The sequence below is a fragment of the Cyprinodon variegatus genome, unplaced genomic scaffold, assembly GCF_000732505.1.
Source record: "Cyprinodon variegatus isolate N-32 unplaced genomic scaffold, C_variegatus-1.0 Scaffold433, whole genome shotgun sequence".
Classification (NCBI taxonomy): domain Eukaryota; kingdom Metazoa; phylum Chordata; class Actinopteri; order Cyprinodontiformes; family Cyprinodontidae; genus Cyprinodon; species Cyprinodon variegatus.
The window spans coordinates 697,455-725,387 of NW_015150886.1; the positions used below are offsets into that span (position 1 = coordinate 697,455).

A 27,933-nucleotide genomic window follows, 5' to 3' on the forward strand; every position below is an offset into this window, starting at 1 on the left:
CAGAGTCTATAGTGAGTCAAATCCCTATGTGTGTGTGTGGGTGTCGGTATGTGTGTGTGTTTGTGTGTGTGTGTGTGTGTTGTTAGCTGATGGCCGCACTACTTGTGGGATTAGTGGCCACATGACAGTGCTGGGTTGGGCTGGGCTCCCACTGAGCCTTTCACTTGGCTTCGCTTGCTGAGGGCGGACTGTGTTACTGTCTAACAGAGTCCTGAATGCTGAAGCTTTCCTAACTCAATCTGTGTGGACTTTGAACAGAGGTGGAGGTCAGGAAATTTGGAAACTCATCAGTGATGGAACAAGACGTCATGAGTTTGAGTGGAGAGGACTGCTTCGAGAGCAAGTCTCCCTGCTGTTCAGATTCAGAGGCTTTGAGTCAAGGAGACAAAGAATATGATGATATCCTGGAACTTAACCAGTTTGATGGACTTCCTTACTCTTCCAGGTTTTATAAACTGCTGAAAGAGAGGAGAGAGCTCCCAGTGTGGAGAGCAAAGGGTGAATTTATGCTTTCTTTGGCCAAAGGACAGTTTGTAGTTCTAAGTGGCTTTGCCAAAACTGGAAGAAGCTCACAAGTGAGTACATTTTGGCTACTTTAAATTCATACACCCCTGTTATAAAAAACACAAAATATTGATTGTGCTGCTGATGGACAAACTGCTTTCTTTTAGACAATAACTGATCTCCTTTTTGTTGTGCAACAGATTCCTCAGTGGTGTGCTGAATTTTGCCTCTCAGTCCAGTTCCAGCATGGTATGGTGGTATGCACCCAAATCCATCCACAGCAGGCTGTGGATCTCGCTCTGAGAGTTGCTGATGAGATGGACATCAACATTGGCCATGAGGTCGGATACACCATCCCTTTGGAGAATTGCTGCACCAGTGAAACTTTCCTAAGGTGTGAAAACGCAGTGCTTTCAATTATTAGGAAATAGACCCATGTGTTTTTTTAAAGCACAGCTATAACACATGTTGCTAAATCAACCCGCCTTTTATTAGATTTCAGGCGAATGTAGAACAAAAGATTGGAGGGAATCTTTTCAGCGGCTGCGTCACAGCTGCCCGGCTCCCTGTCGACCCATATGTCACACTCACCAGATGGGGGTCTCATAAGTTAGCCGGGGGACAAAGGAACTCAGCACTTTGGGGGGTGGGGGGAGAGGAGACAAACAAGCAGTAGAAAGTGAAGCAGTAATAAAAGTCAGTTGCTAAATCTAATTAAATTCCACAAGACCTTAAATGTTGACAGTGTTTTCATTAGAAGGACATTAAAGTCTTTGTAGGAGCTATTTAAATCGTATAATGTCAGAACAAAGCATATCTGATGATGGCTACATCCACTCATCATGGATTACTATAGTATTTTGTCAAAGGTCTTTAAGGAAGTAATAAAGAATAAGCTGGTAAGATTCCAGCATTCACCTTGACTGAAATAGTACCTTACGATTCATTGATTGATGATTGATTGATTAACTTTATTGATCTCACAGTGGAGAAATGTTCTCTTTACATCAGCTCAAATAGTCAAAGAAGAAGAATTTGGCAAAGGAAGAAAAAGGTGCATGGAATATATACAGTATATACAGTACGTCCACATATGACAGCTTTTTTAAAATAGTAGGATCATTATACTGGGTTGTTGCACAGGATGTGTACACCGGTATTTATATTTATGTATATAGTTAGAGCAATGTGTGTGTGTCAATTTCATTTAAACTGGTCGGTTGCCAACCAAAGAACATAGATTTGGTGTATAACTAAAGTCTCTGAGAATCTATTACGCTAAATGTTAGCCTGTTTAATGAATTTTAAATCTAGTTTTAGTTTGTGATTTTTTTATGTAATAATGTTCAAAATTGCAATTGGGAGCAACTTTTAACCCTCTGACTGCAAATTTTTAACCACTGTTAAAAAAAATAAAAATGGTTATAATACTGTTGCCAAAGCCCATTAAAATCATCACTCTCTTTTTGAATGAAAAAAAAGAGAAATTTTAAGCACATATGGGAAAACATATTCAGCTACCAGAAATAGTTAAGATTGTACCAATTTGTAAAACATAACGGTGGCAGTATCATGCTGTAGGGATGTTTTGCTATGTTTTGCATGGAACAGTAAAAAATGACAACCTCTAAACTCTTCACATTAAAGAAGATTAATTATCATAGCTTGTGTAGAATTGAAGCATTGTTCTGTTTTACTGTGGAATAAAGATCTATATTAAACATAAAAAAGTACAGTATTTAAAGTAGGGGAACATAAAGCTTCAGGAAGGCCTTGACCTGAACCATATTAGAAATCTCTTGATAATGCTTAGAAACTGCACCCAGAAACTCACCTATTGGAATGAACTGCAACATTTTTCATGAGATGGGTCAAATTTTTGGCAATAAGTCTGATGGCTATAAAACAGTGTGTTTAAAATGCAGTTTTCTAGTTTTATCAGGGGGCTATTCGTGCAAGTATTTCTGAACCAGAAATTGAAACTTGTGAACATAATTGCATGCATCAGTCCCTGGAATTTGCTCTCATGACACAGCATAATTCAATATATGATGAAACAAGGTGGTATTTCTTCCATCCTGCCTCAGGTATTGCACAGATGATATGCTGTTGAGAGAAATGATGTCGGACCCCTTGCTTGAGCGCTATGGTGTGGTGATTGTAGACCAGGCCCACCAGAGGACTGTGGCCACCGATGTGCTTCTGGGTCTTCTGAAGGAGATCGCTCTGCAGAGGCCAGAGCTCCGTGTGGTCCTTCTGTCAGCTACTGAACCAAGCCCCAAGCTGCTGACCATCTTCACAGCATCAGCTCAACCAGGCATCCATCTGGAAGTCCCAGAAGCTGGGGAGGTGGTGTACAGCAGCACAGGTGACAACTACTTCTGTTCTGCTCTCTGTCTGGTGTTGGAGATCCATCGCTCAAAGGAGCAAGGGGATGTGGTTGTTTTTCTGGCGACAAAGCAGGTAAGAAGCAGCTCTGGACCACATTTGAAATTTTAAGTCTAAAAAGCTCACTGAGTTTCCTCTTTGTTTATCATCCTTCAGGAAATAGATCTGGCACAGAACATCCTGTGTCACAAGAAGAGTAGCTTACCACCTTATCTGGGTGAGCTGCTGCCTATAGCTGTGCATCCTGGTCAGTCTGGGAGTTTACCAGTCTGTGGGGAGGAGGAGATGGGCCAGACAAGAAGGGTGTTCCTCACACGCAGCCCAAACGAAGACTACTTCTGGGCCGTTAGCTCAATTAAATTTGTTATTGATGCCGGCTTGGAAAAAAGATATGTAAGTTTTGACCTTTGTTTTTGTGCTTGACTAATTATCCACTGATGGTGTACAACATACCTGACCTGCCAATACATGTGTTAGCCAATTATGAGCCGTCAATGGAAACTAGACTCCATTTTTTTATTCTTTGGAGAGCTTATTGTGCAGAAAGCTTTAATTACACATAGACATTTGATTCCTAATTGCAGTGGAGACTCATTTTAGTGTTTATTACATTACATTTGCATTTGAAAGTATCTTTGTTTTTGAAACCCCATCAATGATGATAAGAGGATCCTGCTTCCTAAATGGACAAAAAAATATATATATATATATTTTTTTTTTCTAGTATTATTATTCATGTAAAAAGTTCAAAAGCATGTAATTCTTTCTCATTGTGTTGCAGGTTTACAACCCCAGAATCAGAACAAATTCTGTGACCATCCAGCCAATCAGCTCATGGCAAAGTGAGTGCCGCAGACAGCTGGCTGGTCCAACAGGTGAATAATTCAATCTGTAACTGGAAACTTTTGAAAGACTCTCACCAGCCTCCGTCTGGCTACTCCTTACTGGTTAGATAACCTGTTGCCTTTACAATAATCTGGAAGCCGTGGTGGCATAGATCAAACAAGGCATCATGAACAATCCATAAAAGAATTGGTCCATTTTGAAATAAAAACATCACACAGTTGCAGTTAAATGCCCACACATGGAGCCAGACTCCCCTTTAACCACATCTAGAGGCTGCTCTGTTGTTCTTGTGACTTTGCATACTAAGAGCACAGTGACAGTCAATATCATGTTCAAACATACTCATTTAAGAAGATGGATATGTTGTGGCTTTACACCAACATTAACAGCTTGCAAATTCTCCTTAAACCACCCACCATCCAAGCTAATCAGTGTCTACCACTAATACCTGTTGATGCATTTTTTCATGAATTGGAAGCAGTCCAGACAATGTTTTTTCCCAATCTGCTATTGTTCATTTTAGTTTAGCCTGTAGAAACTGTTAGTTGTTAGTTGTTCCTGTTTGTTGGGAAAGCGGCAGCCTAGTGGTTAGGGAATAGAGCTTGGAATCTTGAGGTTTTGAATTTGAGCCCCACTCCCACAGACTGCCACTCCAGGTCCCTCAGCACTGCTGCCTGGGTGCTGCACAATGGCAGCCCACTGCTCCCCAAGGGGGATGGGTTAAATGCAGAGAGTTCATTTCATTGCTCTGCATTTGTGACAGTGTAATGACAATAGAAAAATAAAAAAAGCTGGGGGAAAAAAGCTGGAAGGAGGAGCGCCGGGTGTAGGCTTCTGCTGTGGTAGCCTATTTTCAAGGTTTGGGTCAGGAGGTTTTCAGAAGATTCTCTGTTAACCTGAGAAAATTTTCTACAATTAAACAAATTTGCCTAATAAAGTGTGCTATGACACAGGTAAATCTGTGGTGCTTATCAAACTGTGGGTAAAATAACCTCTTTTCTGCAGGCAAGTGTTTTCGCCTTTACCCAAAAGAGAGACAGCTTCCTGCAGAGATTCGTCCCCATATAGTGGAGTCTGACATCACCTCCACTGTGCTCTTCCTAAAAAGGATGGAGATAGCTGGGCTCGGTCACTGTGACTTCATTGACAGGCCAGGTGAGGTTTATGTGTTCATTGTGTTAAACCAAGAGTTTTAAAAAAAATAATAAAAACAAAGAAAATTCTGAGGCTTTGGCAGCAGGTTAGTCTGTGTCTGTCCCCTAAAATGTGCTTATTGTCGGAAGCCAGAGTCTCGTTGTTCAATCAGTTTTGTTCGCTGTTTGTTCTTTTTTATTGAAAGGCAGTGAGCCATGCCTCAGCTGATCTGACAGTTCCTGTTCTACCAGCATCCTTTCAGAGCTGACCTCCATCTGAGAGCTTTTGTTCTCGCAGATTTATTCAGAAAAAAAACACAAAACACACTTACACACACACAACCCTATTAGCTGATTAGAGCGCAGGCATGGCAAGCTGGTACGATGGTGACCGGATGATAATGTGCTGCATTCCTTCTCTTCTTGTGTCATTTTTCTTATTTCAAAAGAAAAGACAAATGAAATCACAGCAGAAACCAGTTTTCATTTTCTACAGCAGTATAAGGCAGATGTTGCTGAGGATTACATGTTTATAATCTGCTGCCCATTCGCTCAGAGGATTCCCCGCAGGGTGCTAGACTTTGGATAGTTAATGTAGATTTGTGTGGAATTAATACTCACCCAGTTTAAATACAGTTAAACACACTCATAAAGCAGCTTTCCTTGATTCATGTCAGGATTTTGCAGATAGGTATTTCAACATCTATTTTAATACGCACAGTTTTTGAAATTGCTCCTTGCAGATCCTGGAGGTCTGATGCAGGCATTGGAGGAGCTGGACTACCTAGCAGCTTTGGATAACGACGGGAACCTGTCTGAGATAGGCATCATCATGTCTGAATTACCGCTGGAGCCCCAGATGGCCAAAACTGTGTTGGCCTCCTGTGAGTTTGACTGCGTCAGCGAGGTGGTCATCATTGCTGCCATGCTAACAGGTAATATTTGGCATTTTAAACCAGTCTTTAAAAGAAATACCAGAGACAATTTAAAGTGCCCTGCAAAAATTATTTCTGAATATTTTTTACCATTTGTTTTATTACAAACTTTATTTGATGAGTATAATTCCGGGACTCAATAGCTAACCTTTATGTGATGTATTTAATTTTAAGAGTAATTCCAGCTGTGATGCCTAATTTAGTTTGGTGTGTTAGAGAAAACTGGGGCTCAAACAGCATCATAGAGACCAAGGATGTCAAGGGGTTCAGAACGTAGGACCCAGAATTCAAGCAGACAGATAAGGGTGATTTCAAAACAAGCGTTTATTAAAGAGTTAGTGTGCGGCTTCTCGTCAGCTAGGGGAGGGTCACTAGATACTCTGTAAAGACCGACACTCAGGTTAGTGACTTCAGAACTCAGACGGGAATCGATAATGAGCATGTGAGTCACTAACCTGGCAAAGTTCAGTCTGAGCCCAGAAGAACAAGTGTAGTCCAGAGGATTGGTTACTCCGCAGCTTGCGGGGAGAGATGTGGGGCAGCGATGAGCAGAAGAATGCAGATGGATAATCCAAGGCAGAATTGAAGCAAGAACAGGTTTCGAGGCCAGAAGATCAGAAGGATTTAAAGGCTGGGGTCAGAAGACAGGTCCAAGGTTGTTAACAGGCAGAATCCTGGTAACAGTCTGGAAACAGATCAGGCACACAAAGCACAACAGGGCAAACCAAAACTCAGAAGTACGGCGAAGTACAGAAACAAGTCAGGATCAAAAAATCAGAAACTCACAAAAAGGCTAGACAAGTCTCGCACTGGACTCGGATAATCTGGCACAGATGGCTGGGAACAGGCAACTTAAATAGAAAGCAGGAACAGGTGGATCCGATGAGCAAAGAGCCAAATCCACCCATCATTGCCAAGAACATGACAAAGGAAGACACTAGACTGCTAAAGAATACAGTTGTAAAGGAGTTTGCTGTAAAAAAGTGGTGCGAAGCTTTTTATGTATCTAAAAAAGGCATTCAGTCCATCATTTAAAACTGGAAATTGCTTGGCTAAATTGACAACCTACTAAGACCTTCCAGCTAAACTAAGAGGATGGCGAGTATTTATAAGAGAAGCAGCAGAGAGACCCATGGTACGTCTAGAAGAGCTGCAGATGTAGGGACAGTTTTTGAATAGGCTGACACTTTTAGGTATACTCAATAAATCTAGCTTTTAAAGAGGAGCTAAAATAAAAAATAAAAAGTTGAAAAAATTGAAGAATCCTGTACTGTTTTCCACGAACCATTTATGGGCAAAACTGATATATAAAATAAGGGGTTCTGGTCAGATCAGACTGTAGGTGAACCATGGTAGTGGCAGCACTATACTGTGGGGTTGCTATTCTTCATGAAATCACAGCTGATGGAAAAACAGAGCTAAATGCCTAAATCATGAAAAAAGATTTGTTAGTTCACAAACAAGTAGCTTTTTTAGATTTTTATAAACGTGAAAAAATTGGGGTTGAAATATGAAGCAATCTGAAAAAGTTCTCTCTGTGTGAGTACTTTTGCAGACACTGTCTATATCCACCTTTTCTAAGCATTAAGTTGGTCTCCTTTTAGCACCTTCTTGCTACATGGTTCCTCCGGTGGAGCTGAAGCCAGAGGCGGCCCGATGTCACATGAAGTTTCAGCACCCAGAAGGAGACCACTTCACTCTCATCAATATATTCAAGGCTTTCAAACAATGCCAACAGGATGCTTGTAAGTTCATACAGGAAGTGAAAGCTGTCACAGTATGCTGCATTATTTGCACTTCACCATTTTACTCTAAACATATTTCCCTCTTCTCTCTCTTGCTCTGTCAGATTGTAATGAGGAGAAGTGGTGTCAGGACTTCTTTTTTAACTATGCAGCCCTGCTGACGGCTGATGCTCTTCGAAATGAGCTCACAGACACTCTCAAGAGAATCGAGCTGCCCATCTCAGCGCCTGCCTTTGGCTCCAGAGGCAACACAGTTAACATCAAGAGAGCCCTGCTTGCAGGGTTCTTCATGCAGGTCAGATATGGATGCTCCACTGGTGGTCCATACTGAATACAGCTATATTAAGATGTCTTTTTTAGCTGAATATATTTACATTTGCACTGTTCTGAGTCCCCCCTACTTAAATTTAATGTACTGCCTTAAGGAAACATAAAAATTTTAATCTAAAGTGACTTAGAGAAAAATAGATTTTCAAACTTGATGGTAAGTGATATATGATAAAAATAAAAATAATTAAAGAATTAAAAAGAACTTATAAATTTCAGTTTTTAACTCAGATCATCAAACAAATATTTATTTTAAACAAATAACCTTTTAAATCATGAATCATGAAGAGACACATTTTCAGACTTTAGTTTAACTTCCACATCAGAGCCTGATCAATGTCACTTTACTGCAACACATTGCTATGCAAATCTTAACAAATTCATGAATACCTGTTTTCTATTATTAACTCTTCAGAAATTAACAGTTACAGTACTTTTGTTGACATAATTGTTTTTTTTTTGTTTGTTTGTTTGTTTTTTGGGAGGCTGTGCAGGATTCAATTTCCGACCATGGGACTTTTGCAGTATAACCGCTTCTCTCGCACTCTCTGATAAGTTGTATTAGATAGACAGTGTTGAAAGGGTTACAAAGCCATGCTTGTGTTTTAGGAGTTTTACCAAAACCATGCTTTCTTTTATTTGAGGAAATTAGCTTTTCAAATGAAACTGGCTTTATTTGAAAAATTTAACAGTGCTAAACCAAAAAAAACTTATATGTCATATGTAACTATCATATGTAACTAATATTCAAACCTTTCAAAAAGTTGGATTTTATGTACCGGTAGTTAGTCGAGAAAATGTTTTTTTGGGGGGCAAATTTAGGAATGACATTTGTGTCCCCACAAATGTTTTTAACCATCCAATAGATTCGATTCTTCAGTCTTTTTATCTTTAAATTGTAAACACTGACCTTAACCACAGAAAGAAGGCCTGCAGTCCTTTAGATGTTGTGCTGAGTTATTTTGTGACCACTCAGATGAGTTTTTTTTTTTTTGTGCTGTTGGAGTAACTTTAAATGGTCCAGTCACCCCAGGTAATGGGAGGATGGAAGTTCTTGTTGTTGCTCTCTGGCTGCATTAAACTTTCAGGACTAATTTGGATAATGTAGCGTTCCTCGGCTGTTCTTAAATTTCTTTAGATATGGGAAGATATTTTGTGTTTCTGGGTCTTTTAAAGTCCTTGATGTTGTTAAAAAGCTAATATTAAAATGAAAGGTCAGTGTTTAAATCAGAGCTACTTCATGATTTAACAATGAGGAGACATAATATTATATTTCCACGTATTGTGTTTGGTTTGGAGACCTTTATTCCATCCATAAATTAGACCCATATTTGAAAACTGTTTTTGCATTTATTCATACTGTTTATATGTTGTCCCGGTATTGGTTCCTTGGGACTTACTGTCTTATTTCGCCAACAATTTAATGAAAAAATCCTTTTGTCTTTACAAATTATCTCTTTGCAGTGACTTTCTCTTTTGCTCTGATTCCCCTCAGGTTGCTCGGGATGTAGATGGATCAGGAAACTACTTCATTCTGACTCATAAGCATGTGGCACAGATCTGTCCTCTCTCTGGATACGGAGCCAAGAGCCCCAAGCTGGGCCTGCCAGAGTGGGTGCTCTTCCATGAGCACACATTCTCAGAGGACAACTGCCTCCGCACCATTACCCACATAACGCCAGAGGAGTAAGCCTTGTTTAACTTTTTCCTCATTGAGCAACTGCATTTATGCATGCAATATTTCAAAACTGGTGATTTTGCTGATTTACAAATCCAACTGTGGTCTCTCTGACGGCTTGAAAGAGCCCTGCAGCAACCCTGTGGTATCTTAGCTTCTGAAGAGGCTCAAACCTAATCAGACAGACACATTCGCCTTACCCTTTTATACCACGGTTAAAGCCTCAGTTGGAGAGATACTAGTCCTGCTGCCTGTGGAGCGAGGAATTACAATCCTGTTCTTTAGTATCTGCTTGTTGGAGAGAGGATTATGGATTGCACAGATCCACAAGAATGCTGAGTAGCAGCTTAATGCAGTAATGTAAAGCTTTGTGAATGTGTGATCCCCCTCTACGTTTCGTTGTTGCAGATGTTGATATAAGCCCAGACACTGAGAGGAATACAAACAGAAAAATGTTTGAAAATCAATAAAACATTGAATCATTTCAGTACATTCATATCCATTAACATGAACATTCTTCTCCTTTAGGTTCATTCAAATGACACCACAGTACTTTTTCTACAACTTGCCGTCGAGTGAGAGCAAAGACATCCTGCAGAGCATTCTGAACCACGGATCATCTGAGAGCACTGAAAGCAAACGCTCATCATGCGAGGAACCCCAGGAAGGCCAGACGTCTGATCGCTGCGTCGTACAGTGACTTACAGACCCGCTGTTGTCAGCCATGTTTAACATAAACCCACTGCCTAGCTTTTCTTAACACCATCTGTATAGCTGTGCTGTTGTCCCATTATTCCAGATTACTACTTCTTGCATTTGCTTCCCTCTGTGTGTGCCCCTCATTCTTTTTTAAATCAGTGTTCTAATTTTATTCTGAATAGTAATATACACTGCACTAATATAAAAATAAAATATTTAACAAATTTCCTCAGAGTTTTATTTTCAGAATTACTTACAAGTGAGATATTTCTCATATACCAATCATGGTTTTAATGATTTAAGGCTTATAAAGGTGTAGAAGATACAACCAACTAATATAATTAAAAAAAAATGTTTGGAGCACAATTTTAAATTTAAAATTTATTTAGAGTAAATATTACTTATACAGGCTCAACTATTTATATGCACTATAATGCCTAATTTATTAGGTTACCAGTCCAGATCATTACATAACTTCAGAAGCCCTGGCAGATAAACTCCAGCTCCTCCACAGAGACACATTTGTTTAAAAAGAACTATAGACACTACAAAAAACTGATTTTAAGGAATATTTCTATGTTTGCATTGGATGTAGGGATGTAAAACACACTGGCACTGGAATCAAGAGCAATGGAGAAATGTTCTCTATTATGCCACGCCTGATTGGATTGTGTCAAGTGTTTTATCTGGAGCAGAGGAGATTATGGAGCCGTTTTCTTAAGCTTTGCTCCTTACCAGAGCTCATTCTTCAAACAATTTGGTGTGTTTGTGATCATTGCTGTGTTGCAAAACTATTTTCTTAAATTTCAATAATCTAGCTATTTTTATGGGAGGTAAAGTTTTGTCATTATACGTTGAACCTCCTGGACCACTGGCAGTAAAACAATCCTCAGGGTGATGCTGTATCCACTGTACTCGACAGATGGCAGCGTTCTTGGCTTTAAGGGCCTCAATTTTTTTCCTCCAAATACTCATAATTGTTGTAAAACAACTAAATATTTACCATGTAAAGCAAAAACTTCCCCACAGCATGTCTTAAGTCCACATGGCAGGGCGATTAGAAATTTACAGAATGATCCCAGAGATTGCTTATGGCTAAAAAAAATTAAATAAACCGTATCTTGCTTAAAGTGATTTATCAAAATATTAAACTGTTTTTATATATTCCAACTGTTATCCATAATGTTAACTGGCATATTAGAGAAAATCAACTATAAAAAGTGCAATCAGTTCTAATAAAAACAGTATTTGGTCATTTATTAAGTGATAGTGAAATGAAAACAGCTTAATCTTTAAAAGATTTAACTTAATCATGTTCACACCCATGACCATACAAATGTCTTATCAAGATTTGTGTTCTATGCTATTTTGTAACAAGTCCTTCTGGATCCGTTTTTTTCTTTCTCCTTTCTAATTGTTATTTTGCATCTCTTGTCTAAACCCTACCCTGCAGCCCAGAGGGTCAGTCTGATTAATGAGGTGCATGAATAGTTTGGACACACCTGCAGCTCCATCTGCTGTGGACTCACTTTAATGACAGTGAGGTCACAAACAGCCCCACAGTGAGAATATTGTCCTCCTTTCAACAGACTGACCAGCAAGGACACCTGGTGACTTTGTGAGAACACAGCGGCACCTTTAAAATCGACCACCTTAAATTAAGTGAATCCATGCAACCATTTTAGATCAAATACTGACATAAAGAAACATTAATCCACCTCCATTAAAAATTATACTCCTAGCTCTGTGTGAAATATGCATGTTCAAAAAAACACACAAACCTTTGAAGAAATTCAGCCAAACAATTAAAAATGTCTTTACTTCTTTTTAGCAATCCATGCAGCAAACCAAAACAAAAACACAAATATAGATTCACTTTCATACGCAGCATTGTGGACCCACATGCTGCTTGTTTTTTGCATTGAATGTTGCTCAACTATTGCACAGCTTCTAAAGCAGATATCATTACTTACATCAATTCAATCTAACACACTTTATTCACAGCATTACCGTACACCAAACACGGCACACAACCTGAAAGGTATTTGACCGAGACGTGATGAATCGGTCTCTGAGCCTTAATGAGTAAAAATTCTTTTAGATTTTCTGATTTTTTTTTTTTTTATTTTGCTGAAAAGTTACAAATTTCTACAAAATAGGTTATGGAAACCCTCAAATACAATCTAAATGTACATTTTTTTTACAAAACAGTTTAAAACTGGTGAAGCAAACAGAATTGCCAAGGTGCAGGTATGCAAAGTTATCCCCGCCCCTTTAAAGACGCCAAAAGCTTTTTGTGTGTTTCTTTTTTTTTTATCTGACGCCATAAAGCTGTGAATTACAGATACTAGAATTCTCTTCAGAACACAAAGGCATGAGCAGAAGGCTATAGCAGAAAGAATTGTTATTGAGCTGAAATCAGGTTTGATGACTCATATTTGTCAGCATGACAGCTTTTGGTTATTATCAAATAACTCATTTGACACTCTTTGTATGATAAATAACCCACTGTATTTCAATCTTTAGCAAAAATCTTCAGTTTGGTGACAGCAGGCAAACTATTGCGAACATTGAAGAATTTCTTTTTGCTTTAATAAGGATTGGAAAATATATCTACATTTGCAGATCTGAAAGTATACACTAAAACTACTCTGTTAATTCAATATCTGCATACATTATGGCTCAGAATTTCAATTCTAGAAGTGAAGGTCACACAATGGAAAGACCAATTACAGCCAGAGCGATGCATCTAAAACCATTTCAATGTGTGTCACACAGCTAATGTAAATCTTTTTTTTTTTTAATAACCCACAGGAAAGACGGTCGTTAATTGGGGTTCAGTGTGGAGAATCGAGTCAGCGAGGTCATCTCCTGGTGTTGCTCCAATTTGTTCACTCCTGTTTCTTTGTAACTGGTTTTATAGAGATGTTGATTTCATTCTCCAGCAGGGCTTTGCAACTGGACACACTGCCCAAAATAATAATCCCTGGTTTAATGTTGCAAATAACTGACAACATGATCGTATGCTGAGGTCTCTGTTGAAGCAAAATAGGCAAAAACAAATCAGCAGAGCCACATGCTGATCTCCCACATGCAACTCTGCATCAATGCCGTCATTTAGGAATAATTCAGCCCAGATCAAACAATAAAGGCACATACTGTAGAGCACATGGTCCTAAAATAGACGGTAGGCTGAAAGTTCTGCATTAAATAAAACAGAAGTTTAGCTTTTCAACACCTCATAAAGAACAGAAATAAATATGATTAAATGATATTACTCTGTGTGTAATCTGTTTATATAATCAGAGCTCTACTTTTTAAATATCTAAAAATGGTGCATATGTGAAAAACTGAAGAGTTTATATTCTAACCTAAATGGCAGACATGGACTGAAATTTCTTAACTACTTAAAAGCAGAAAACGTTTTGTAATGACGTATCAGAGGTTTTTTTCTCTCTGGACATGACGTGGATGCTTGGTGTAATCTGAGTTGAAAAGGCCTTTAATCGAGGAACCCATAACCTCTGGGTGCAGACTTGCTGCACAGAAAACTCAGCTGCTCCTCTGGTTTTTCAAGCCTTATTAGTTGCTGTGTTTTCACTTCCTGTTAAAGTGGTCAGCTCCTGCAGGACCTCGATGTAGAGCTCTACGCGACTGAGGAGTGGTGCGTTTTTGTCAGCGCGCAGCAACTTGGAGTAGACAATCTTATAGTTTTTTAACATGTCCTCGTCTTTGTTGCTGGAAAACAAACAAATAAGTTAGCCAGTGATGCGCTGGAATGGTGGGAAAACTATGAGAGCACTATTGTTGCGATATTCTTTGCAAATGTGTGAGATTTGTGTGCCTGTATCTCAAGAATCTGCAAATGTGTAAAATAACTTATGCGTAATCCGATTTGCAAATATATATATATAAAAAAAAACAAATCTACATTCAGACCTACAAATGCATACTAAGATCTACAAATGTGTAGATAAGTCTGTGAACACACAGACACTTATTTGGTTACAAGTCAAGTGGTTTCTCGGTTGGCTCTTTACACACATGACTTTTCAGATCTGCAAACGCGTAGAGAGGATTCGTATGTGTAATATCTCGATTTGCTACCCTGAACGTTAGCTCGCAGGCTCACTTGCTCACAGGCTACATCTTCCTTCCTTCCTTCCTTTTTTCCTGCTAGTGTGGTTTATATGTCAAGGAAAGATGGCTGCTAACAGCGAGATGGATTGGACGTTTGAGGCTACAAATAATCCATGGGTAAGCAACTTCTTTGCAACAATAATGCCCCTATAGAAGGAAGACGCAGCCTGTGAGCCTGTGATCAGGGCACAAAAATCAGGCTATTACACATACGAATCCTCTCTACGCAGTTGCAGATCTCACACAGCAGAACTGTTGCAAAAATCACATGTGTAAAGAGAGCTAACGAGAAACAGCATGACTTGTAAACAATGATTTGTCTGTATTTCTAGGTGTTGAAGCCAAAATACGTCAGACTTAAGTATCTGTGTGTACAGACTGATCTACACAATTGCAAATCTTAGCACACATTTGTAGATCTGAATAAAGATTTGTGGATTTTTTTTTTTTACACATTTTCAAATCGGATTACACATAAGTTATTTTACACATTTGCAGATTCTCGTATAGATACACAGATCTTTTCACACACATTCAAATCCCACTGCACACACACAAATAGAGATCCAGACACACAACTCCCCGCACACATGTGCAAATAATATTGCAGCAATAATGCCCTCATAGAAAACATCCAAGCAGAGGTTTAGACTCCTAGTCACCTTGGTTTCCGCTTGGTTGTCGTCATCAGTTTGATTACTTGAAACAGCAGGAAGGAGAAACTTGGCTCAAACACACCAATTAACTTCAACACTTCCTGGAGGTCCAATCCAGATGAGGAGCCGCTGCTCTTATTGGGAGAGCCCACTGAATCAGCAGCAGATGGTTCAATCTGCTGTAGGAATAAAAGGAGTTCATGCTATATGAAAAAGCTTCAAGTCACAGAGGGGATCTAAACAACATTTTTATTTTCCTTACTTCTGTCTGCTCTTCCAACAGCTCCTTATGGATTAGCTGGAAAGCATGGCGGGTTTCTGACATGATCTCTATTGCTCCAATCAGGCTCTTCAACTTAGCCACGCTGCTGCTCTGACCTTTAAAAATGCAACACAGAACATCTTTAGGAAGCTTCATGTATAAATACCAATGTTCTCTAGTTGAGGAGGAAATATGAGCCCAAACATCATGATGAAGGGTTCCCTACCTGCCATGGTAAACTCAGTGAAGGCCACCCTCTCCAGCAGTGTGCGCAGTAGCTCACATGGAGCATCTTTGAGGCTGAGGAATAAAGAGACAGCTTTGCTGTAATGAAGCTCAGCTAGGCTGCGATGTTGCTTCCTTAAGTGTTCATCCCCCACCTGTAACACAAGCACAGCCAAAAAGTTTGGTTATTGAGATATTAGAAAGTACCACTCTAATCATACAAATGCATTACACACAGACTGTTTATAAACTTATTTCTGTTCATTTTGATCTGTTAGGCTGGTAGCTAGAGATGATACGGACATTGTATTTCATCAGTTTTTAAGAGGCAGAAAGCTTCCAGTTATGGCATCCAAAAAAAAGTTACATGAGTAAGTAAAAGCAATCTCTGCATGGGGAGCTCTTTGATAACGGTGTCTGTGAGCGGATCTGTGTCCTACTTGGTTTCGGAAGCAGCTGTGGTACATGGAGGCCAAGCGGTGGTGGATGGTTGCAGCTCTGTACTGGTAAAGGGGCTGCCGGGCGGTCTCTGTTTGCAGGTCGCAGTATTTTAAGGACTTCATCATTGCGTCTGTCACCTCTCGTTCAATCTGGCATGACACAAACAAACCATTATTCACATAACTTTTGATATCATTAAATTATATTTTGCACTGAAAATGTGCATCTGACTAAAGCAGGATATCACTTGAATTGAATTATTTAAGTTATTCAACTGAAAGACTTCAACTCATATTCTAAATATATCACAGCTTTTGTTTTTACCAACAGTGGGGAATAAAGTATTTAACTGACCAGTGATTGTGCAAGTTCTCCTAGCTAAAAAAAAGGAAGATGCCCTTCATTTTCAACTGTTACAGACGGAATAAAAAAAATTTTTTTTTTAGAAAAATAGAATTTATTTACAAATGATGGTGGAAAGTAAGTATTTGGTCACCTGCAAACAAGCAAATGTCTGGCCTTCACAGATCTGTATCTTCTTTGAGATGCTGATAAATGAGCGGCTGATAGAGCCAGGGGTTTCCCCCTGCCTAAGACAGTAGGTGTCCAGGCCTGTTTCAAGTTTGCCAGAAAGCAGATGGACGATCCAAAAGAGGATTGCGAGAATGTCATTAGGTCACATAAAGAAAATTGGAACTTTTTAGCACAAACTCAACTGATCATGTTTGGAGGAGAAAGAAAGCTGAGTTGCATCCCAACAACAATATGCCTCCTGTGAAGCATGGAGGTGGGAACATCATGCTTTGGGACTGTTTATTCTGCATGGGGGCAGGACAACTGATCCCTGTTAAGGGAAGCAAGAATCTCATGTATTAGATATGTATGTAGATTTTAAGCCCAAACCTCTTTCCATCAGTTAGAGCATTGAAGATGGAGTGTGGCTGGGTCCTCCAGCGTGATAATGATCCAAAACACACTGCTGAGGATCTAAAGGAGGGGCTCCATGAAAACAGAGCGGCCTAGTCATTTTCCAGACTTCAACCCCAAAGAAAATTAATTGAGTTGAAAGTTTCTGTTGCACAGCAACAACCCCAAAAGATCACCACTCTAAAGAAGGCTGTATGGAGGAACGGGCCTAAATACCACCTACAATGACAGCAAACCTCTGGAATACTGAGAGGAAATATTTGTTCTCTGCTATTGGCAACAAAGATTAAGCTACAAACTACTCTTGTTATTCACAAAATACTTATTATCCACCATATTTTATCATTTTTTTTCTCCTAAAATTCCTACAATAAGTTTCTGGATGTTTCCCCTAATTCTGTGTCTCAGAGTTAAAGTGTTCCTATGCTGAAATTTACAGATCTATCATTTTTCCAGAAGAAACTGACTAAAAACAAACATTTTTGCCCCACTGTATATTTGTTTCGAATACATGAGTTAATGCTGATGTGCTTCAAGTCACTATGTCCAATGTAGCAAATATATTTTTGTAAAGAAATGTCAGTATAATAAAGAGCATTGAATACCTTTATGGTGTGTTCACCCAAAATTCATGTTTAAGGCCTATTCTGCATAAATTACTGGATCGGTGCTGAATGGCACAAAAAGTGATCCCCCTGAAGGTCGGCTGAGATTTTAATTTGATAGCATCAGTAATCTTTAGATGCTTGGACAGGATTTTCAAGCTGCTTTTCTTGACAAAGTCAACAGTCTTCCACATGACTGTTGACCTCTACAGCTTATAACATAAGCATATCATGATTATAGCATATATAAATTCCTATTTCTAGTTAATCTATATGCCTGCTGTTCATATTGTCAGGGTTCCTAGGAGGTGGAAGTATAGCATCAGTATCATTAGGAGTCTGGTATAGTAGAGTAAGTATGGACTCACCTGTTCCTGGGCTTTCCTGGATAGTGGAGCGTAGTCCTGCAGAAGCGTAGCAAGGGTGAAATAGGTGGTGGACAGCTCCCAGTTTACACTGTCCCATACAGCTGGATGGCTCTTTCTGCTGCCTAATGCCCTCAGAGCTTGTAAGTAATAGTCTATGGCCTGAGGGATGAAAAAATAAAAAGTTGAAATGGATATAATTAGAAAATATTAAGAGACTTGCTGCTAAGAGCCCCTGATAGTAGACCTTGTTGTAGTAAAGGGCCTCCTCAGGAGAGAACTCCCCTCTGCTCTCGTCGGCGGACGCAGGACAATGAGCCTGAGCGCAAATCCTCATCAGCCTGCCCGTATTACACAGCAGTAAGGCCGTGTTGGTGCTGTCCCTGATGCTTTCAAAGTCCTTCATTCCCTTCTCAAAGAAGCCAAAACTCTTCTTCCACAGATCCTGCTCTGCTGCAGACACTGACTTTTTCGCTGCAGTAGAAAGAGAGACAGAGTTTAGCAAAAAATATAAACATTTTACCTCTATGGAAAAAAAAAAAAAAAACTGCGAAAAGCATTACGAAATTCAGCAGATGCCGCTAATTAACCTTGTTTTTCAGTCTGCATGGCTGCTGCCTGGTTCATGTAATAGACGCCCATCTCGTTGCGGATATTTCCCAGCCGTTTAAGGACCTGGGACAGCTGGTCAGAGGATTGATCTTTCAAGACCTCAGATGTAAGCAGTTCATGCGCCGCTTCATAGCATCGACAGCTAACAAACAGCTGGTACTCAGGGTCCATGGCCAGATCTGTTGCCATACTGAAGTCTAATGAGAAAAAAAAAGGTCAAAACAATGAATAATCCTTGAGTCAGAATGATGATTAAAAAGCACAAAGTATTTCAGAAGGAAAGGCCTGACCTTGGCAGCTGCTCTCTCTGTGCAGACTGTGCAGGATCTCCTGGTCCTCTTTAGTCTGGTAGCTATATTCCTCCAGATAAGCTGCCCTGTTGCTGGCGTTCTGGGCCAGCATGAGCTGAATATCTCCACACAGGGACAGGCACTGGCTGTGAAACTGGAGCACATGTGGGTGCAGTGTTTCACTTACAGAACAGTAAGCATCTGTGGAAACAATGAGGAAAGTGATGAAACCTGGGTTGTTCAATCAATTCAGGAACCATGCTAATTCTGTAAGGGGATGAAGATAATTATGCAGTGATCAATGTAACTTTACCTTTTTTAATATTATTACTCTACTAGCTAAATATTTGCAAAACTGAATATTTAAAGAAAGATATTAAGGAGTTAAAAAGCCATATTATGGAGGAAGGTTTGCCCACCATAACACTGCAGTGAGAGCTTGATGTAGCGCAGGGCTCTGCCGTACTTCAGCAGGTTTGTGGCTGCGTCAGACAGGACGTAGTACGCCTTGGAGGCTTTAAGGAAGAGCTCCAGCTTCATACGATGCTGCCAGGAGCCTGGGATCATTCCAGAGCGTGTCGGGTGCTTCTGGTCCACCTGCCCTGACCCTGCTGGGGACGTGGAAAATCCTCTTAGACATCAGGGTTTTATTCCATTTTCATGGCCTTTTGTGAAATAGTTGGAGAGACTCACCTTTCTCAAGAAGAAGAGAGATGCCTTTCTCCGCTGCTCCGTTGGCAGCTCCATCCTCATATTTCAGCGGGATGGGAGTGTTTGGATCTGCAGCTGGTAGATCGCTTTCCTTCTTGATGCTGCCATCTACTGCTTTTAACCCCTGCAGATTAAATAACAACCTTTATTTACATGCACATCACTAATGTTGTTCTTATATGGGGCTGGACTCTAGAACACCATGATGAATATCAAACCAATGCAAAAACTTGCCTTCAGTACGTAGCTTAGGACGTGTCTGCATCGCTCCTCTTTGTCTTGAGAAACAGGAAAAGCACAGCTTGGCTGCAGAAAAAGAACAAGATATTCACATTTTTTCAAAACCCCACTTTCTCCATCTTATGTCAGAATGAGGCAGAAAATAAAGTCATTACTCACTCTAATTTGGTGAGTTGATTTGTATTTCTCAGGTACTGAAAGCTCCCCGACAGAGCGGATCACGGCCACAGCTTTGCTATCGTCCTGAGGCCTGCCACAGTTGCTATAAGATCCAATCTCTTCGCCGTCCTCTGTCAAATCATCCTCCTCACCATCCTCTTCCTCCCTGTCCTCATCACTGTAGCTGTCTTCGGAGCCACCGGCCCGCAGCGACTCGCCCCCATCTTCGTCGGGAAGCTCGTCGAGCTGGAACAGCTCTGACAGCATATAGTAGGCTGAGGCAATGATCTGAGCGTGAGCAGTCAGAACAAAAGAAAACAATCAAAAAAAAGGAGAGAGGAGGGTCCTTCAGGTCAAGGGATTTCACCTCTTCGCTTTCTGGACTATCAAATGCTGACTTTGAAAGCTCAATATTAAAAAAAATTGGAGTTTCAGTTCTACAGCACCTACCTGAGGATGCGTCTCTGGATCAAGAAGTTTGACGCAGTTTAAGAGCAGAGTTCTGATTTTTCCATAGTGTTTTCTGTTCTGACACGCTTTCAGCATCAGGTTACTAGCCACTCTGCACCCCAAAGATATAAAAAGACAGAAGCTCAGTTCAACTTTTGATATATTAACTTCAGAAAATTTCAACTTTACATTTAACTTCCCATTAGATTTTCCACATTTTGCAGAGTTCATATGACTGAATGTAAACCATGTTTAATTGGAATCATGATGAACAAAATGAAAACCAATAAAGCCATCATATTGGATTTGGATCTTCTAGTTTAATAAGCATCATTAAATGTATTACCTTAAGTCTGAAAGAACCAAGAATGACCAAAAGCCTTTTACTATCAGAAAATATGTATAAAAATAATAAGATACTCACTTGTACAGTAAAACAGCCACAGGAAGAGTAAAGGGATTCTGATATTTCTCTTCTTCAGCCTCTTCACACAAGGTAGTAAGATCATAAAGCTTTACAATGTCACTCCCACTAGCTGTAGATTCAAGAGCATAACATTAAAAACCTTCAGATTCACAAACAGAGGCGAGTTTAAACAGTTTAACCAGAGTCTCTCTGCCCAACCTTTGAAGAGCCAGTAGGTGTGACCCTCTTTAGTACAGTTGGACTTCAAGAAGGAGAGGATATTTTGGGCAATGTCTTTTACTACTCTGGTAGAGAAAGTACAGTTCTCCAGATGAGGGATGTCTTCCGTTTTTATCATTTCGTATTTCTGAAATAAAACCAAAGAAAGCAGAAAGAGTTCATCAGAAAAAAAAAAGATCAACAAACTGTAATGAGAGCAGAAATTAGTTTTATTTTGCTGCTAATGACATAATGTGGTGATTCTCAGGCTTCTCTAAGAAGCGAAGGGTCACTTACCTGAACAATGCCATTGACGTGAAAACACATGACAAGCTCTGGAACGTTGCACATCAGGTTGTCGAGCCAGTAATCGATACCGGTTAAAATGTTAATTGGTTTGTTGCTGTCCCTGAAAAACACAGACAGCCAGAGTTCAAACTGGGCTCCAAACTGAGACCATTTTAATAAAATATGATGTTACACTTTTTGGAGACAACGAAGATCTTTGGAAGCAGGTCAGTTTTCTTGCAACCAATATGCATCTTAACATGAGAAGAGAGCAAAGCAAATAAACTCTTCCTTTATTCTAGCTCATTTGAGTTGCTAAAATTGCTTTAATTTAATGGCCTGTACTTATTATTATTCTCACTCAACTTGTCTACAACATAAATTTTTCAAAGGGCTTTTGTTTTCTATTGGAAACTCATAACAAATGGTTTAACATTCAGTTTTATTTATTCATATGCTCAATCAAAAACATTTCTGATCAAGCAATGTGTTTAATTCCAAGTTTATCTGGATGGTTTAGGATTTGATGGATTATGACTAGGCCAACACACATGTAGCTCCAACTGTATAATTAAAGTAGTTGCAATAGTGGAAGCTCCATCTCAAGTCTAAAACATTTGAAGTCCTTTTTTTAAAGCAGTCTTTTAAGGTCATTCAACTCCCAGCCGAAGTAAACTATCCCCACAGTATGATGCTTCCTCCACCATGTTTAGCTGTGAATATGAAGAGGTGCAGTATAATTTTCCACCCACAAGCATTTGGCATGAAAACATATAAAGTATTGCGACATCAGACAACCTCGTTCCAAAAGTTTGGCAAGCTGGTGAACTAAAAATGAAACTTATATTGTCTTTCTTTTAAATAACCTTGTCTCACTCAGTTTTTATATTATTGCCAGATTTATGATATTTGTGTCTAATTCTCCTAGCTAAGTGAATTCTTCTTGGCTGCATCTCTGACAAAATCTCTCATTGTCCAATATGTCAGTTTAAATGTGCAACGTTCTTTATATTATGATAAAACCCTAAACTGGGAGATCTTAAAAACTTGGAATACTGCATCATAACTAAACCCTGCATTAAAATTCTCCACCATAGTGACAGGCGGAGGGAAACTTATGAACAAGTCGTCCCGGGGTTATTTGAATTATTAACAGATTTTTAATAGTGGAGTATGTGCATCTTAATGATGTCAAACTTGTAAAGATAAAAACAAAAAACTATTGACAAAGAGTTTTGTAATCCAAGCCTCTGCCGTGATCAGAGATTACTTCTCCTTTGTGGCAGAGGTGCTGCCCTTTAGGTATAGGGGAGGATTTTCCCTAATTCTTGAAAGAAACCGCACACTCCACTTTTAAAGAAATGCAAATGCACAACTATGTACCTGCTCCAGAGAGGGAACGCCTGTTAAACATCTGCAAGAGCGTGCACAAGCCCATTTCTCCTCGTGCATGCTCTGTTTAAAAATTGCATCTGTTTACATCGTTCATACAAGCTTACTTTCTAAAAGAAGATTTGCAATTTTTCCACTCACATGACACTCAGCCATTTTCAAAGATTTGCGGTGAGAAAAGTGAACTTCAATGACTGACTGAAACCATAAGTCACCACACATATACACCTGAAAGTGCACATGCACAGAAAAAGATAAGTACCTAGGGACGAGCACGTAGGACAGCCTTACGTAAACCTATCACCAGAATGATTGACAATTAGAGGAGGACCACTTACTTTGATGATCCACCTGGAAAAAGAACATCCCACTATACCTTTAATTTCTGGGACTCACTGGTTTCCCATTGCGATCTCATTAAATGTTTTTGAACAGAGATAGCTCATCTGCATGAGTCGCTATGTGTTTACTTCAAGCAATGCAGCTTATTGTCATTTAAAGCACCGAGATATTACTTCATATCTTCAAATAGCACATTTTGCAATTGAATGAACTACTATTTTCTCAAACTTTGAGTTTATCCACTTTTTTTTCCATCTGCACTTTGCCCACTTGTTCCTATTTTCAACATTAAGATGTGTTCTTTTCTCTGATCATGTAAGCAGGATTTATTTCTGGATCTTTATTCTTAAAAAAGGTATTTAAATTCTTTACGTTGTGCAACTGTCTTCATTTAATTCATTAAAATCTCAGTAACATCATTGACATCTATGATTATAATCTAATAAATGTTTAAGCAGGTAAATACTGTTCTTACTACAGGCCAACCATAGACACTTTGTGTGCAGATAAATTTAAATTTCTAACACATTAGATGCCAGAAGAATATTAAGTTACACATACAAAAATATTTGCTTTTCTTGAAAAAAAAAAAACAGATTATCAATGAGAGAACATGAATCAAACATAATAACTAACCTTAATCTCAGACTGACAGCAGGATATCGACCCCCTCCAAAAATAGGCATGTTGGATCCAACCAGCATGTGGATATCCTCAAACGTCCACATGATGTTTCGCACAAAGTCGTTCCTTAAACCCTGTAAATACATGAAATCAAAGTATATGCAACAGTGTGTATATTTGAGTTTTCAACACCAAAAAAATAATCTGCTGTAGCAGGATTGTATATTGGGAAAGCAAAACAATGTGATGTTACCTGACTGTTCTCCCCTTCATTGAAGAGAGTAGGAAGGTTCTGCTCAGTTGAACCCACTGAAGTCACCTGACCTAAAGCAAAGTTGCCATCCTCTGGAACATTTTCCTGCATGTTGAACAACATAAGCATTTCATTTTTTTACACATTTCAGAAAATCAAATAAAAAATAATTCAGACCAAAGTTAGCCTTATATTTGTGTTTTAAATCTTTCTAAATCCCATGTTGCTCTCAGGGACAATTACTTCATAATTTAGTAGCTAAATAACCTGTTTGGGAGCATCTGTTTCCTCTGCTTCAGACATTGTGCTGGTGAAAGTAGCAGGCCAAGAGGAGCTGTACTCCTCGGCTCCATTCTCTTCGTCATCTTTAATCATGTCTTCTGTTACTGGATCTGCTGCCCCATCACCATTTATACTGCAAGGAACATAAGTTAGAGTGTTATTAAAGCATATACAGAGATCCATTTTGGCTGTACACCAAAACTCATCCAGAAATACAACCAAACACGCACCTATAGTAGAGGAACTTTGACAGGATGGCTTTCTGATACCAGTGTTCTTTGCTCTTCTTCTTTCTCTGCCATTTTTGATCTATTAGACGCTGGTAAATCTCTTTGAGCCATGTCCAATCTCCAGTCTACAACAAATACATTCGAGGACACAGTTACCAATCTTACCATGGAAATAACTCCCCCAACGGATTGTAATGAAACGTGATCCTGTACCTGTGAGGATCTCCTTAAGAGTTCCTGAGTATCCAGCTCATCCAGAAGCAATGTCCTTCCCACACGGTGAACAGCCATACTAACATGGGACTTACTGTAGGGGATTTTCAGAAGTTTTTTGATGTTCTGAAGAAAACAGAAAACAATATATATTGTTGGCTATAGGTATAATTTCAGAGACAAGTACAGAAAGTAGTGGATAAGCCCAACTGACTTCAGAATCTGATACGACATCCACGTCATCCCCTATGCAATCAATGAAGTCATAGGCCATCCCAAAACTGTGAAGATAAAAAAAATGTTTTACATTTAGTCCATCCTGTTGCACTTAGAAAATTATTTAAAAATGAAAATCAGTTCAATGTAAATATTTTTTACATACCGTAACATACAATTAAATTTGAAACATTGGTCATCCATAATTCTAAATGCCTGAGTTATATTGGAGTAATCGTGCCGGCATCAACAAAATCCTTCAAATATATCTCTCTGGTGATCAGCTTCTCTTTTTCTGACTAAAGTTTGATTGCTTTTCATTTACTTTGTGCTCTTTTGTGTTTGGTCAGATAGGGATCATAATAAGTTTGTCATGCATGACTTTAGATACAGTGGTGGCAATGCTGAAGGTGAGGTGATTTTTTTATGTATTGCCGCAACGTGCATTTCCTATGCTGCTTTCTTGACTTTTCTTGAGCCTGCCTAAAGGCCAATTTAAGGGCAGATTACACGTCTAGAACCGCACACATCAAATGTCGCTTGGGTGCGGTCGCAAACCAGTTTTTCTGGTATGCTTCTGCACCGTCAGTCTGCAATTTCTAGGGACTCACAGCAGTTTCCCACCAAAGCACAAGGGGGACCTTATTCGAGAACTCATGAGAACTTTGGCGGCGCCGGCGGGTGTGTTTATCTTTCAAATCAACAATGGCGCGTCTGCAAGACATCACGGTGTTGGAGATGTATCTAGAGTTGTTAGACATCAAAGAGGAACAGGTTCTGTTAATGGAGTAGGCAAAAAGACCGATAAACCTTTTGTCGTAGTTGTCCATTGTAGTTGTTCCTCGGTTTTTAAAAATGGCGCGCCATTTTAACAGACGGAAAGGCATACCAAGGACCAATCACAGCTGCTTTTTGTCTGCACACTTCCACTTGAGGTCTGCGATGGTTTACGACCGTCCGTCACATACTCAGGATTTTTTTTTTAGGTGTGGGACAACAGTTGCAGAACCTCTGCGCAGAGGGCGCGAGGGACCATTGCAGAGGCTATGCATCAGAAGCATAAAGGCCAATTTATGCTTCTGATGCATAGCCTCTGCAACCGTGTGTGGTTGCAGAAGTCTAATCTGCACTTAAAGGTTAGCTGAAAGTGATGGCAACAAGCTGGTGATCATCTACAGTTTGTAAAAGCACATAGCTTCTGTGACTAATGCTTTTCTTAATGCTTTTCTCCCAAGCATTAATTTTCTCTAGTTTAACACATATATGGGATATTTTTATTAATGTTGTGAAAGAAAATCAGAAGCAGGTGGCTAGTGACCAATTTCTGCAAACCTAAAGAGAATACCTGGAGAAAGGTTTGCTCCTGCTACTGGAGCCTAACACAGTGGTGCCAGCACTGCCCAGCTTGGAGTTTTCTCTCAGCCAGTTGGCAGGTGGCAGCTTTAGGTCTGTTTTCTCCTGCAGGAGGGCATAGGTGGTTGGAGGCGGGGCAGCAGAGTACTTGACCACAGCACTGCTTTTCACTTCGCTGTTGCCCAAACAAACCGTCATATCCTTCAAAATAAGACAAATATCATTTTAGAATTTAGGAATAATAACCAAGTTAATGTCAATCTATTCATTTAAAACCTTAAACAATTAATGCTGAAATGTAAATTAATGAGAAAAGGGTTATATTTTGCCAGAAAAAAATTAATGTCAAATCCACTCCAGTTGAAAGCCACTTATACATTATATATTAATAATATAATAATATAATATTAATACATATAATAATATATAATAATAATAATAATAATAATAATAATAATAATAATAATAATAATAATAATAATAATGATAATAATTATATATTAATACTTTTTTGTTGCTTAATTTTAACTTAATACTTTTTTGTCATGTAAGCTGCTGGTAACCTTAATTTCCGGAGGGAGTCTTCCCAAGGGATCAATAAAGTTCTGTCTAAGTCTAAGCCTAAGCCACAGACGTTAACAGACTTTAAGCCCAACACTTAAATGTTATAATCAATTTAATAATGAGCCCTTGATATACATTTTTCTACACGTCTGATTTTTCTTAGTTATTACAGATTAAAACAATGGTAATGTTTTAAAACTTTGTTAGTGAATAAGTACCTACATTTTAAATAAGGTGACTATAAGAAAGTTTGGTACTGCTAGTTTCAACAGGTTTTGATTTTCAATGAATGAGTGTAATTTAGAAAAATACACTCTTTAACTCTTATAACACTTAAAATTTTATTTTTTCCTACTCTTTCAAATCTGTATTTTCCCATACAACTATTATGCTTAGTTTTATACTGTGGGAACATAATAGATTTAAAATCTTTTGAATGATCTAATTACTTCGGGTGTTTTTATTTTGAAGAGATTAAAGACAACAATGCAAGTCACTTAAGGAAACAAAACATTATCTTCAGTAAAGAGAATAGCGTCTAGTTTTAAACGCGATAAAGATAGATTTGGTCTAATTACTTACATGTTTGCTGTAATCTCCTGTGTTTGCGGCTCCACCAAGATCTTCTTTTGAATGATCCATGGGAATCCCAGGCTCTCTGTCCTCAGCTGCTGAGCTCATAGTGAACAAGTGTCTTATTCCTCCAACTTCTATTCTCATCTACGAACTCCTAAAAACTGGAAAACAAACACTTTGCTCTTAGGACTCATGAAACAGCCATAGATTGTCTCCATAACGCACGAAATAACTTAATTGTTTAGACGAAGTCAGAGGTTATTCCAGAGTTAGTTAGATTGTCAAGCTAGCTCAACAAAACAGCAGATAGCGTGGAAAAAAAGTAGATTCACAATACCTTTAAGCGTTAAAGCTAACCCAAATTCAAATGATAACTTATTGGTGCCTGTTATAATGTAAATAATATATTGTTAGTAGTAAATAAACAGGTCTTAGAAGCCTGTAGCCTACCTTCCATTTGCAGCCTCTCTCACTGACAACAAGCTAACAACAACTTCCGGTTTAACGGTGAGACAAACTGCAGAAACGGCTCTTATTTCCTATTTATGAGAAATAAACGCGTTTAAAGTTAATCCAAAATATTAAAACTAATGACTTATATGCTACACATAAAACAATTTTTTTTTAAGAGAAGCAT

The 27,933-nt window shown here is 39.0% G+C and overlaps 2 protein-coding genes across 6 annotated transcripts; one reads left to right on the forward strand and one right to left on the reverse strand.

Moving 5' to 3' along the window:
* The first annotated feature begins 137 nt into the window (after positions 1-137).
* On the forward strand, positions 138-10,460 carry LOC107093566 (putative pre-mRNA-splicing factor ATP-dependent RNA helicase DHX32). The gene is made up of 11 exons (XM_015388705.1): positions 138-575; positions 705-898; positions 2,592-2,967; positions 3,049-3,285; positions 3,674-3,767; positions 4,744-4,893; positions 5,615-5,806; positions 7,411-7,551; positions 7,656-7,846; positions 9,374-9,564; positions 10,085-10,460. Exons 1-11 carry the CDS (start codon positions 294-296, stop codon positions 10,254-10,256), a joined length of 2,220 nt encoding a protein of 739 aa, XP_015244191.1. The 5' UTR covers positions 138-293; the 3' UTR covers positions 10,257-10,460.
* Positions 10,461-12,570: 2,110 nt separating this feature from the next.
* LOC107093585 (erythroid differentiation-related factor 1-like) lies at positions 12,571-27,883 on the reverse strand. 5 transcript variants are annotated; one of them, XM_015388741.1, is made up of 26 exons: positions 27,747-27,883; positions 27,303-27,450; positions 26,149-26,357; positions 24,802-24,868; positions 24,588-24,713; positions 24,375-24,499; positions 24,130-24,277; positions 23,863-23,967; positions 23,622-23,743; positions 21,261-21,372; positions 20,964-21,111; positions 20,763-20,874; positions 20,339-20,450; positions 19,889-20,176; positions 19,724-19,795; positions 19,472-19,613; positions 19,198-19,389; positions 18,779-18,979; positions 18,467-18,685; positions 18,124-18,350; positions 17,880-18,038; positions 15,979-16,128; positions 15,540-15,693; positions 15,314-15,429; positions 15,058-15,230; positions 12,571-13,993 (listed from the first exon to the last, which is right to left on the reverse strand). In XM_015388741.1, exons 2-26 carry the CDS (start codon positions 27,438-27,440, stop codon positions 13,828-13,830), a joined length of 3,783 nt encoding a protein of 1,260 aa, XP_015244227.1. In that variant the 5' UTR covers positions 27,441-27,450; positions 27,747-27,883; the 3' UTR covers positions 12,571-13,827. The 5 variants fall into 5 exon arrangements, with proteins under 5 accessions (XP_015244227.1, XP_015244230.1, XP_015244226.1 ...); XM_015388744.1 differs by having other exon boundaries at positions 19,198-19,386; positions 27,303-27,457; positions 27,747-27,880; XM_015388740.1 differs by having other exon boundaries at positions 27,303-27,457; positions 27,747-27,880.
* Between the last annotated feature and the right edge of the window lie 50 nt (positions 27,884-27,933).

Coding starts and splice junctions, on each gene's coding strand:
- LOC107093566 (XM_015388705.1), top strand. CDS start 294: ATGGAACAAGACGTCATGAGTTTGAGTGGAGAGGACTGCTTCGAGAGC. Junction 3,286..3,673: donor CCGGCTTGGAAAAAAGATAT/GTAAGTTTTGAC, acceptor ATTGTGTTGCAG/GTTTACAACCCCAGAATCAG. Junction 7,847..9,373: donor TTGCAGGGTTCTTCATGCAG/GTCAGATATGGA, acceptor GATTCCCCTCAG/GTTGCTCGGGATGTAGATGG.
- LOC107093585 (XM_015388741.1), bottom strand. CDS start 27,440: ATGAGAATAGAAGTTGGAGGAATAAGACACTTGTTCACTATGAGCTCA. Junction 24,869..26,148: donor AGGAGCAAACCTTTCTCCAG/GTATTCTCTTTA, acceptor TTATCTTCACAG/TTTTGGGATGGCCTATGACT. Junction 19,796..19,888: donor AATCAACTCACCAAATTAGA/GTGAGTAATGAC, acceptor CTTTTTCTGCAG/CCAAGCTGTGCTTTTCCTGT.